This window comes from Oryzias melastigma, linkage group LG24 (assembly GCF_002922805.2).
Source record: "Oryzias melastigma strain HK-1 linkage group LG24, ASM292280v2, whole genome shotgun sequence".
Taxonomy (NCBI): domain Eukaryota; kingdom Metazoa; phylum Chordata; class Actinopteri; order Beloniformes; family Adrianichthyidae; genus Oryzias; species Oryzias melastigma.
Window position 1 is genome coordinate 16,384,052 of NC_050535.1, and position 13,049 is coordinate 16,397,100.

General features: G+C 44.8%; 1 protein-coding gene across 1 annotated transcript; it reads left to right on the plus strand.

The window, feature by feature from the left end:
- Positions 1-1,493: 1,493 nt before the first annotated feature.
- On the plus strand, positions 1,494-9,954 carry LOC112158194 (protein SOGA3; the record flags this gene model as incomplete). Its single annotated transcript, XM_024291433.2, is given in 8 exon segments — positions 1,494-1,652; positions 1,765-1,923; positions 2,006-2,074; positions 3,647-3,916; positions 3,988-4,359; positions 6,346-7,008; positions 7,091-7,369; positions 9,817-9,954. Coding segments are annotated over 7 exon segments (1,803 nt in total), but the record flags the coding sequence as incomplete, so codon positions are not given.
- Between the last annotated feature and the right edge of the window lie 3,095 nt (positions 9,955-13,049).

A 13,049-nucleotide genomic window follows, 5' to 3' on the forward strand; every position in this document is an offset into this window, starting at 1 on the left:
TCCACCCACTGTGCCAGGCGGTGCCCACAGTCTGAGTCTCCTCGACAGTGAGGGAACTGGAAGTAGGTGAAACACATCTTGAAACGTTTTATCAATGTGAGTTTTACACGGGAAAAGATTAAGCCAGTTTGTGAATTTTGATTTTGGTAAAAATCTAAATGAAGAACTCGAGTTTTATGGTAGATGTGGAAAAAACGCGACGTCTAGCGGCCAGTTGTGGTTTTTCCTTAAATATGTTCACTTTGTTTTCATTCATTTACTAATATCGATATTTTTCCAATGTTTTCTTTGTAGCTTTATTTATTAATTTTTAAATATAAGTTGGAAGTGTTTAACTTAGTTTTTGGCTCAAAAGTGATTTGATTCCAACAGAGGGGGTGATGAAACCAACAGAGAGCGGCGCTGCAGGCCCTCAGCTGCAGCAAACGAAAGCTGAAAAAGCAGGAGGAAGCTCCGGCGTTCAGCGAGGAAGGAACGCGGAGCCCAGCAGCAAGACACTTCCTCTTTCTATGACCAAAGAAGAAGTTGTCGGTGTTGAGGAAGCGGTTCTCTGACGGCGCAGAGAGGGAGCTCTAGAGCCAGCGCAGCAGCTGTTCACCCGGATGGTGCTGAAGCTGAGCTCATCCGAGCGCGCGGGGCGGATGCTGTCAGGAGAACCCCCTCATTGCCCCCGTCAACTGCACTGCTGCACGCGCATCCTTCATCCATCCAGCATCTTAGCGCATCATCTGAGGCGCAACGTCTGAGGAAAACAGGAGGAGGAAGGAAGGGAGCCACCCCGCGTCCGTGGGCGGCGAACGGGCCTCAGGTTGTGGCGGAGAAGGATGCTCATCTGCTGTCATCGGGACTGAAGAGAAGAGAGAGGGTTTCAAAGTAAATCAGAGAGCATGGAGGCTGGAGAGGACGCTGGAGGAGAGCCGCAGCCGGCGGATGGAGCGGCAGAGGCGGGGTCGGGGATCCAGGACGACCAGGCCCTGGAAGAGGAGATGGAGAGGCTGCTGGATGAAAATGAGGATCTGAAGGTTTGTTGCTTTCATATAAAATGCGTATTGCCACAAAAAGACTAAAAATGGGAGAAAATGCATCCAAGCAGAAGTCTATAATCTACAACCCTCATTTATTCTGAAATTCAAATCACTTTGTTACTATTTTTTTTCAAATAACTGATAAATAATAAATTACCAAGTAAACAACAGTTGGTTTGGATTGAAGTTAAGATTAAACGAGCTCTAAATCAGTCAAATGATTTATTAGTGATAAATGACACGTCACAGGTATGCAAGGGACCGTCAACAAATTCAAATGTTTGGAACAAAAATAAAATTAAAAATAATTTACATTCATAAATGAATTAGATTTTACCTAATAACCTATTTTTCACTGAGCTCTAACCTGCACAGTAATTAGACTTGCCTTGATCCACTCAGTGTGAAATCGAAGAGATGAGGGCTGAGATGGAGGAGATGCGAGACACCTTCTACGAGGAAGACACCTGCCAGCTGCAGGAGATGAGACGGGAGCTGGAGAGGGCCAATAAGAACTGCCGGATCCTGCAGTACCGACTGCGCAAGGCTGAGAGGAAGAGGCTGCGCTACGCGCAGACTGGAGAGATCGATGAGGAGCTGCTCAGGTGTCTAGAGCAGGACCTGAAGGTGGGAGTGGCTCTGGGATGCTGTTTCCCTTTAGCTTAAAACTCTAAAATTAGAAACAGAGTCAGGGCATTTTGGGTGATTATTTTTTAATATTTCTGCATGTGGCTGGCAGGTGGCCAAAGATGTATCTGTGCGGCTGCACAACGAGCTGGAAAAAGTGGAGGAGAAACGCACGAAGACAGAGGAGGAGAATGAAAAGCTGAGGCAGAGACTCATCGAGGTGGAAGTGACCAAACAAGCTCTGCAGAACGAGCTGGACAAGACCAAAGAGGTGGGAGAACAACCCCTCCACCTTACATCATCACTAATGACAATTTTGAAAAGATTTGTGTAATTTTCTGTTTTTCCATCAGTCACAAAAAAGAAGAGGAAGCAAGGATGTCCAGAAGACTGACAAAAGGGCCGCACAGACTCCAAACGAGGTGAGCTGCAGCAGGATTTCATCGCTTTTTGTCCTCCAACACAAATTTATGCCAGCCAGCAAGGCCAAGTGGGCCACATGTGGTTTAAAAGTGGGCAGTAAACGTGACCCCAAATAGGATTGTCCACAGTTTCGGTGGTGGCCCCACCTGTGATTGCCCACATTGGCTTAAGTGGTGATTCAGGGGGTTAGCTGCTGCATGCTAGTGAGCTCCACTGTAGCATGCTAGCAAGGTCTACTGTTGCAAGCTAGCATGCTCACTGTATTGAGCTAGCAAGCTCCGCTGTAGAGAGTTAGCGTGCCCAGCTTTAGCATGCTAGTGAGCTCCACTGTAATAAGCTAGCAAGCTCTGCTGTATTGAGTTAGTGAGCTCCACTGTAGTGATTTAGTAAGCTCCTCTGTAGCAAGCTAGCATGCTCTGCTGTACTGAGCTAGCAAACTTTACTGTATTGAGCTATCGTGCAGTTCTATACCATGCTAGTTAGCTTCTCCGAAGTAAGCTAGCATTCCCCGCTGTATTAAATTATCGAGCTCAGCTGCCGTGAGGTAATGAGCTCTGCTGTAGCATGCTAACAAGCTCCACTGTTGCATGCTAGCAAGCTCCTCTACAATGAGAATGCAAGCTCCTCTGTGTTCAGCTAGCTTACTCCCCTGTAGTAAGCTAGCGAGCTCCACTGTAGTAAGCTAGCATGCTCCGGTGTATTGAGCTAGCAAACTCCGCCATACCGAGCTTGTGATCTCCTCTGTATTGAGCTAGCGAGCTCCGCTGTAAGAAGCTAGCATGCTGCGCTGTATTGAGCTAGAGAGCTTCTCTGTATTGAGCTAACAAGCTCCCCTGTAGCATGCTAGCATGATACGCTGTATTGAGCTAGCGAGCTCTGCTGTAGTATGCTAACAAGCTCCTCTACACAGAGCTAGCAAACTCCTCTGTATTCAACTAGCTTACTCCGCTGTAGCATCCTAGCGTTCTCCACTGTAACAAGCTAGCATGCTACGCTGTATTGAGCTAGCGAGCTCTGCTGTAGCATGCTAACAAGCTCCTCTACACAGAGCTAGCAAGCTCCTCTGTATTCAACTAGCTTACTCCGCTGTAGCATCCTAGCGTTCTCCACTGTAACAAGCTAGCATGCTACGCTGTGTCGAGCTAGCGAGCTCTGCTGTAGCATGCTAACAAGCTCCTCTACAGTTAGCTAGCGAGCTCCACTCTATTTAGCAAGCTTACTCCGCTGCAGCAAGCTAGCGAGCTCCTCTGTAGTAAACTAGCATGCTCCACTGTATTGAGCTAGCGAGCTCCGCTGTAAGAAGCTAGCATGCTGCGCTGTATTGAGCTAGAGAGCTTCTCTGTATTGAGCTAACAAGCTCCCCTGTAGCATGCTAGCATGATACGCTGTATTGAGCTAGCGTGCTCTGCTGTAGTAGCTGTAGTGAGCTAGCAAATCTTTAGCACTTAGAAAATGTTCTTTAAAAACTTCCACAAGCATTTTTCAGCTTATTCTGTTGACCATCTTTCAAAATAAAAGAATGATTGATGGATTGGAAACTCTTCACGATATCATATGTTTTAATTTAACAGGAGGACAACGATGACCTGAAGTGCCAGCTGGCTTTCATCAAAGAGGAGGCGGTGCTGATGAGAAAGAAAGCAGCTAAGATCGACAAGGAGAAGGACCGTTTGGAGCAGGAGTTACAGAAGTACCGTTCTTTCTACGGAGAACTGGACAGCTCCCATCCTAAAGGCGAGGCTGGGGGGCCGCCCACCACCCGTGAATCAGAACTGAAGCTGCGCCTTCGTCTGGTGGAGGAGGAGGCCAACATTTTGGGGAGAAAGATAGTTGAGCTGGAGGTAAGAGCTCATAAGTCAAAGTACATTTCTGTGTGAAAACGTGTTCTTTTAGGGCTTTTGTCTCCTAACAGGTGGAGAACCGAGGCCTCAGAGCCGAGCTGGATGACCTCCGGGGGGAAGGAGAGGGCTCTGGAGGCTCTGGGTGTGGGGCGCCAGGCGGGCAGAGCGCCGGGCGCAGCCTGGGAGATGACCTGACGGAGCTCCGGCAGCAGCTGCAGCTGGTGGAAGACGAGGCAGAGCTTCTGAGGAGGAACCTCGCAGACGCCGAGGAGCAGAACAAGAGGGTGACCTCTGAGCTGAACAAGCTGCGCTTCAAGGCCGGCACTCATGAGGGAGGGGCAAGGCATGGAGGAGGAGGAGTCACAGCTGATGGAGGGAAAATGGAAGCTTTGCAGGAGGAGCTGAAAGCTGCGAGGCTACAGATCAATGATCTCAGTGGGAAGGTATCACGACAGTCATCTCTTTATTGTTTTTTTATTCACCAAATGATAATTATTTGTTAAACCTGAATAACTTTAGGATTTTAGGAGCTCAGAGCTTTCTGTAAAACTGTTCTTAAAGAGTCCAGCTTTAATTAAAAAGCTAATCCTATCATGGAGATCGTCCAACATAAACAGGACTTACAAACTGTTTTTTCTTTTAGTTACTCAGCACATTTGTGATCGACTTTTTGCTTTAAAGTCCGTTCCTGGTACTTGATTTGGTTCTTGATTCCAACCAATAAATTACAGTATTTATACATATTACCTGTAATAATCAGTAATGTGTATTATGGGCAGTTTAGTGTAAGTTACTTCCAATCTGTAGATCATTGCTCTTCAAATGTAATCTATTAATACTCTTTCAAATACTTTTTGGTAAAGTGAAAGGCTTTAAAGGACGATTTTAGGAGCCCAGATTTAGTCAGTTTAGTCCAGAGGTCGGCCACCTTTAACAGTAAAAGAGCCATTTGGGCTTGTTTTCTACTGATCAAAACCTAGAAGGAGCCGTATTGTCTTACTTTAGCATTTAGGAAATTTGGATTTGCATTCATGGCCATCTTTTTTTTTTTATATAAATATGAAATATGTCTATTTTTTAGCACGAACAAAAGCAAAAATATAAGAATAAACTAAAAATTTGATTTTTTTTTTAACATTTTTACTTTTTACCTTTAGTAGAGGCCAAATTAGCGAAAAAGCTAGCTCGTTCCCTAATTACAAGCTGAAAACCCAAATTAGCATAAAATTCCTCAGTAAACTAAATCAGCCAAAAATGTTAGCATGTTGCTAAAATAAAAGCTAAACTCTAAATTAGCCTAAAAACTCAAGTAGATAACAAATTAGCCAAAAATGTTAGCATATTGCTAAAATATTTGCTTAACTCCAAATTAGAATAAAACTTTTCATTAGAGGCCAAATTAGCCAAAAAAAAGCTAGCTCATTGCTCAATTACTAGCTGAACTCGTAAATAGCCTAAAAATCCTCAGTAAACTAAATTACTCAAAAAAAGTCAACCTGGTTCTAAAATAGAACCTAAATTCTAAATTATTCCCCAAAATACTTCAGTAGATAACTCAAAAACATCTGCACGTTGCTAACTTATTAGCCAAACCTCAAATTAGCATAAAATTCCTCAGTGAACTAAATTAGTCAAAAAAATTTGTCTGTTGCTAAAATAGAAGCTAAACTCTAAATTAGCCTAAACCCCCAGCAGATAACTAATAAGCCACAAATGTTAGCATGTTGCTAAAATAATAGCTAATCTCCAAATTTTTGAAAACTGCTGTTTCATGTTTTTTTCACCCAGAGAGCCACCAAGGAGGGATAAAAGAACCACATGTGGCTCTTTTATATCTCCATTGACCCTTTTCACGTGACGTCACACAAAACGTGTACATAGGGACGTCCGGTTATACATTATGTCTATGGTTTAGAACGGCAAAGCTGACAGCTGAACGCTGTTTAAAGCAATTTTACATAAATATCTACAAAAGTCTCTTTAAAATAATAAATCCTGCTGTGAGAAACAATAATACGTCTTAAGAAAGAAGAAAACTTTTACTTTCTAAAAAAAATTAGAAAAGAAAGTGGGTGATATTTATTTTACTGTATTAAAATCTAATAGATGGGTGAGAATAATCCCAAAAATTGTTTTAAATTTAGTTCAACAAAAATTGTAAAATTCTGTTTATTCTATGAAGAAAATGTGATTTAAAAAAAACAAAAAGACACGTTCAAAGTTAAGGCCCGAGGGCCGGATCCGGCCCTCCGGGTAAATATATACGGCCCTCCAGATCATTTTATTTTATTACCATTACCCGATGTTATTTTGTGCTTATTTGAAACTTGTATAATTTTGACAAAATATATTTTTATAAAAAGTTAATTATTGAAAGTTATTTGAGTTTTAAGTTGATTTATTCTGGAATAATATTCCTGTTCTAACAGGTGATGCAGCTGCAGTACGAGAATCGAGTTCTCCTCTCCAACATGCAACGCTATGATCTGGCCTCCCACCTCTCCTTGAGGCCGAGCCCACGGGACAGCGACGCGGAGAGCGATGCCGGTGGCGCCACGAGCGGGCGCCGCGAGAGCGACGAGGACTCCACCTCCTCTCGCCTGCTCCCACCTCACCGCAAGCGAGAGGGCCCCGTGGGCGGCGAGAGTGACTCAGACGAAGTCAGGAACAACAACGGCAGCAGCAGATGCATGACGCCCACGCGGGGGCTCTACACACCCACCGGACCAGAGGGCGCCGCCTCCTCCGCCTTGGCCAGATTCCTGCCCGGCGGGCGCTGTAGCCTCCGTGAGAGGCAGCAGATGATCGACATCCGCGTGGAAGCTGAGAGGCTCATGCGGACCATCGACAGGCTCATCGCCGACACCGCCGCCTTCATCTCCGAGGCCAGGGTCTTCGTCTCAAATGGCGACCTGATGTTTGGGAGAGGGGGAGAAGACGGCGGAGAGGATGATGGGAGCAGGATCAGGGAACATGAACTGCTGTACCGCATCAACGCTCAGATGAAAGCCTTCCGGAAAGAGCTGCAGGGTTTCATCGACAGGCTGGAGGTGCCGCGGCTGGAGGACAGGGAGGCGGAGGAGCCGCTGTCGGTGAGAGCACAACTCCTCAAACCGCATGGAAATACTCCCAAACAATCAGAACTGACGTGTCTCCTTTCTTTCTGTTCTCCAGATGTTCCAGCCCATCATTTTACTGATTCTCATCCTGGTGTTATTTTCATCTCTCTCCTACGCCACCATCTTTAAGCTAGTTTTCCTCTTTACTCTGTTTTTTGTTCTGTGATGTGAGTTTCGCTTTAGTTTCCTTTGATTTGTTTTTTTTGCTCTCTTTTTTTTATTTGCCCACATCGTATCTGTTGCCAAAGTTACTAAAAGCACCGAAAAGCTCGGCACTCGGATGGAGTCTACATTAAAACCTGAACCAATCGGCCTGCACAACTCACCTGAGGAGGTAAGGTGTCTCAGCTTCATAGAAGAATTGAAAGGAGGAACACACATGTCAGCTTTACGCAAAGGACTTTCATCTTTTAAGCATTTTTTAAAGTCTTTACCTGATTTTGGTCAGAGTGAAAGTCCTAAGATAGGCATTAAGAGCTTCTAGATCAGGGGTGTCAAACTCAATCGCACCCAAAACACACCGTAGGTCACAGGATAAACATCAACAACCAACCATCCATCCAACCAACCAACCATCCATCTATCATCCATCAATCCATCCATCCATCCATCCATCCATCCATCCATCCATCCATCCAACCAACCAACCAACCAACCAACCAACCAATAAACCAACCAACCAACCGTCTATCCATCCATCTTTCCATCCATCCAACCATCAATCCATCAATCCATCCAGCCATCCATCCAACCAACATACCAACCAACCAACCATCCATCCATCCATCCATCCATCCTTCCGTTTTTCTGAAACCTTTGAATCTTGTTCTGAGTTGCTGGGGCCTATCCTAACTACACTTTGGCAATGCCAGACCACACCCTAAACAGATCACCATCATGGGGCCACTCACACTCATTACCCACTAAGTGGCAATCTTAGTGCACCAATCAATATATGAAGCATGTTTTTGGATTGTGGGAGGACGTCAGAGTGCCTGAAGAAAGAGTCTGAGTAAGAGTGTGTAAGAGTGTTTTCTTTCTGGAAGGAACTAGTTGAGTCCCTAAATATATCAGGAAATAAAACAAATATCACATAAACAGCATTTTTCCTATAGATAAAAGCTTAATCACCTTGATTGAATTGATAATTTGGCAAATGTTTGGTTGTCATCATTCCTTTTTATTTGATACAAATATAATATGAAGCCTCAAATAAAGAAAAAAATCAATCTTCTACTTCATTTTAAAGAAGAAAAATATTAGACTTTTACGTTGAAATATGTGGAGCATGCCATGAATCCACCTGACAGTCTCCTTGTGGTGTCTATCTTTAATAAAAAGTTATTATTGACTGTGACACATTATTACTCACTGTGTCACCCACACCCGTTTGGCACCCTCGGAGCAAATGATTTGCGGCATGGTCACAAGGCAGAATCTGCCCCAGCATCCCAAAGTGGAGTAGCAACAGAGCCGCTGATTGGCTGCGGGAGCGCAGCAGCTGAAAGAGCTATGTAAACACTTTCCCTCTCTTTGCGCGCCCCGGTAATTATAACCGGGATGCTGGTGACGACAATCGTCCCATGGAGACTTCAAATGGTGGAGTAAATCTGACATTGTGCTATTCGATCCGGACCCTGAGCGCGCGCCCACGTAAACACTGGAGGCTGGTATAAAGCCCGGGGACCCCAGCTGGAACAGAGCGTGTTTACCCTGTCTGTGGCGCAGTGATCCGGGCGCTCCAAGTGTAAGAGGGGTCCTTTAAATCCTGCCGTGGATCTTTACATAACTCAGCTGGGTGGCAATTGAGGGAAGCACCTCAGAGAGAGGACTTGTCTGTTTGGCGGCGCAGAGTCTGAGTGAACCAAAGCGAGACTGGAGCAGGATTTGTGAGAGACAGGGAGCGCCTTTGCGCAGAGCAGGTATGAACATTTGAAGGATGTTAACTTGTTTTATTGAATTTTAAGATCCACATGGAATTTTTTTTTCAATAAATTTGTAAAACCACCAATTTAACTCTTTTATTTACATTTTTTATGAAAGATTTCCTTTATGCTTGTGTGTAAAGCCTACAAATTTGTTAGGTAAATTTGAATTTAGGGGGATTTTTTTGTCTGATGTCGCAGAAAAAATATATTTTTATGGAGTTTTTTTAAGGTTTAAAGTTAAATATGACTTTTAAACTCAATATATCAACAAAAATCAAATGTTGCCAAAATCTAAGTGTTTCTGGACTCCTCTGACACTTCTCATACCCTGGTAAAATGTATGTATTTTTCATGTTCTTTACCCCCTGTCATTCACTTAACTCACATGACACAGGCACTTTGGATGCATAGTTACAGGAGTTTATTAATATCTCCAGTCTTACATCACAGGTGGGAGGGCAGTGACTGGGACATTCGGGTACTTTCGCCAAGAAAATGTGTCATTTTGAGTAATGGCAACAACAACAACAACACATCCCAACTGGATTAATTTATTTAACTTAAAAAAAAAACTTCTGGTATTTATTTCCATTGGAGCATGTTGTTGGAAAATATGAAAACTATAATAATCAAAGGTGAAAGGGGGAAGTTTTATTTTTCTATAAAAATCAGACTTTTTACACTTGTAGAATTTGATGATTAATGAGAGAAGTGATCAAGAGTCCAAATACTCGACCGCCACTGAAGCTAAAACATATAAACAAATGGAAAAGATGACAGATTGATGTATTTTCATTTGTACTTAGTGTGCATACCTCAACAAGCCTCTCTTTTATGTGTTTGACCTTTTTAGTGTTCCCAGGCCATCAATCTTTCCTCCCCTCATTGGCAGCCCAACAGTGACCTCTGACCAGAAAAGTGAAACGGGAGAAAGGGGAAACGGTCATTTTAAAAGGGCCCGAGGGTATTAAGCGGCCTGCGTCATGGCAGCCATTGATCTGGAGCTTGGGCTGGAGCACGGCGGCCGGAGGTGGGGGCAGGAGAGGCCGGAGATGTCGGATAACTTTGACCTGGAGATGCAGGAGTGGGAGGATCAGCTGCAGGACATTCAGAGGAAAATCGAAGAGGTGAGATGTTTGACAGTGGAAATAAAACTCATCTGCAAACCTGGCTTGATGCAATTTCATATTAGTTGTGCTTCCCAAACACAGTCTTTTCCTACGTGTGTTTGATCCGTCTCTTTTGTAGTCCCTGTGGAGAGTTAATTAGTGTCGAGCTTGTGCATGTGCCATAAGAAGCAGTTTACGGCACGCAGGCCGACTCAGACAAATGTTAACAAGCTAATTAAACTGGGATGTGCTGACAGACGTGCTGGGCACACACATTTCTCCGTCACACACACATACAGGCTGTAAGTGGATACTGAAGGAGATATAATAGTGTTAAAACAGAGGAATAAAGGGCTAATCTTAAAAATAATGTAATAATTTTAGAGAGAATCAGTAAACTTAATTTCAGATTATTTTAAAGGATTTAATTGATTCTTCTTTGTTGATTTTCTAGCTCTACAATGAAGTCCAGACCCGCAGAGGAGCTAATGACATCAACGACCACCAGAAAAATGGCGTCCCCTTAGAATATGGGCCAGGGCGCCACGACAAAGGACTTTTTCTGACGGGTCACCACAGCAAAAACCACCCAGAAGACATCATCCTGACACACTGCGAAAGCAACAGCTGTAACTATGCCGCCAATGGCTATGGTTACCGTGGGAACCATCAGAATGGCCACTGTCACGCCGATGGGGTCTCAGAGATCGGTGATTTGCTGCAAGATTATTTAGGGAACGGGAAGCAGATGAGTCGAAAGAACAACGGAGCTCGCCATGTGGTAAGTGGAGGCATTTTGCTTTCTTGTACTTCATTCTCTAGGCATTTGCACACGTGGAGAAACCAGATAGCCCGACCCAATACAAGTCAAAGCTGTGGTTCTTGCAGGAACATATTGATTACAGTGTCGCCTAAGTCGTGCTTGCACAGGCCAGCTACCAGATAGGAGTTAGTTTCACTCTGTAGCCCAAGTCTAGCACTTTTTTGACACCCAACAGAACAGCTGAGAAGAAAGGTTAGATGCCCAAGTGTCCCGTTGTCCACATGGGAGCCCACATGCTTCACCAGCATGAGTAGAACAGCATGGCCTGTGATGTACCAGGTGGGTTTTTTGTGAACATATTGTTTTAAATGTCTTTTAGCACTTCAGTGACACAATCAAGGTGAGCCAGGACGTCTCTGCGTGTCAGGGCAGGAACAGACGTGGAAATCAAAGGTGGGAATTTACAACTCTTTGGGTTGTTGCTGTGCTCCTGGCTTCCTCTGATGACCTGTTTGTGTTGGATCAGGCTTGGACAAGAACAGTTCTTGGGAAACTTCGAGGAAGCTGAAAACAGGAAGAATCGAGTGTCTCCAATGAGAAGCTCCCCTTGCAGAGAGACTTTCCCCAACAAAGAAAGCACAGTTGCCAAACCTCCTCTGGGGCAAAGGGACAGTCCTGTTGCACAAACACAGCTCCCTGTCGGCACGGCCGAGTCTCCGTCTCTGGACAGGAAGGCCTTCAGTCCGGGGGTTCTTGGAGACCGAAAGGGCAGCAGCCCCTCTGTTCTCAGGAAGTTTGGAGCCATGCTTCAGGAAAATGAGGGGAAAATGCTTACTGAGGCAGGGGTGGTGACCCATCATGGACCAGCTCCAGAGGCAAAGTGCCCCACTTCTTGCTGTCATCGCAGAGCTTTGGGAGCAGCTGGAGTTGCAGGCAGGACGCCCGTGCGTTTGCCTAACCCAAAATGCCAAGCAGATTCCAACACACTGACAGCAGAGATAGCCCCCAGCCAACAATCCGATTTAGTATTAAGCTGCGGTTGCCAACACTACAAGGATCAGAGAGGAGGCTTTAGCGGTCTAGCAGGGTCTCCACTTGGTACCCCGCAGCTGCAGAGGCGACCACAGGTTCCAGGAAGCCCAAAGCTCAGACCCAGGGCTAATAGTGGTGGAGGACCGGCTCAAGGAGATAAAGCCTGGAAGCCAACAGTCCAACACCTTGAGTCCAAAGTAGACTATAGAGTCTCAAGTTCCTCAAATGGGCCGCAAAAGATCCAAAAGTTGCCAAATTGTAGCCATGTGAGGGATGAAGGACTTATTGAACTGCTGGACATGTTAGAGATTCAACACAACTACAGCTCCAATCCCAAAACCAGATACACGTGTCTTCAACAGGAGACCCACCAGGTAGGTTTTTCTTCATCCAACACCAGCACCACACAGAAAACCTATGCAGACGTATAAGAATTATGTGTTTCTGTTCAGGAAAACCAAGACATTTCAGTCAAACCCAAGAAGAGCTTCTCTCGTCCTGCACGTCCGGCCAACCAGAGACCGCCATCTCGATGGGCAAGCCGCACCCACAACTCCAGAATCAGCACCCCGTCAGGTCCCATCTACCGTTCTCCAAGTCCATTGACTCGGCCACCTAGTCCCATGGCCAGAACCCCGAGCCCCGCACAGAAGCACCGGCCTCTTGTCTCCTACAAGCCACAGACTGAGACTGTCATTATGTGATAGCCGTCCTCGCCCAATCGACTGTACATAGCAACGACACTTTGAGAGTTCTGCAAAGGTTCACTGTAGATCCCGATTTCAAATGAAAACACACCGACATTCTCCAGAGTTGCTGTAGCTTTAAACTTCCTCTGTGCCTGACTTTTACCATGACATCAAAATATTGTTTTATTCCCCGAACCATGTTTTTTCTCTCTCTTTTTGTATCAAATCAAGCTGTTTCATCTGTAAAGACTTTTGCATGCAGCCCCATTTCGAGGTTGCACGCTTCTGTGTTTGGTTGTTGTGGTGGTCGCCATGTTGAATCCGCTTCAGGGGGAAACTGAACTGCAGTCTCTGCAGTAACCTTCAAACAGTTTGACTGCACCATTTTGTCAAAACAGTTGTGCTATTAACAAATGTTAAGTGATTCTAAGTTGCCTTTCATGAACCTTTTCTTGGTAATAAATATGACTGTGATTTAATGTAAAGTGTGTTT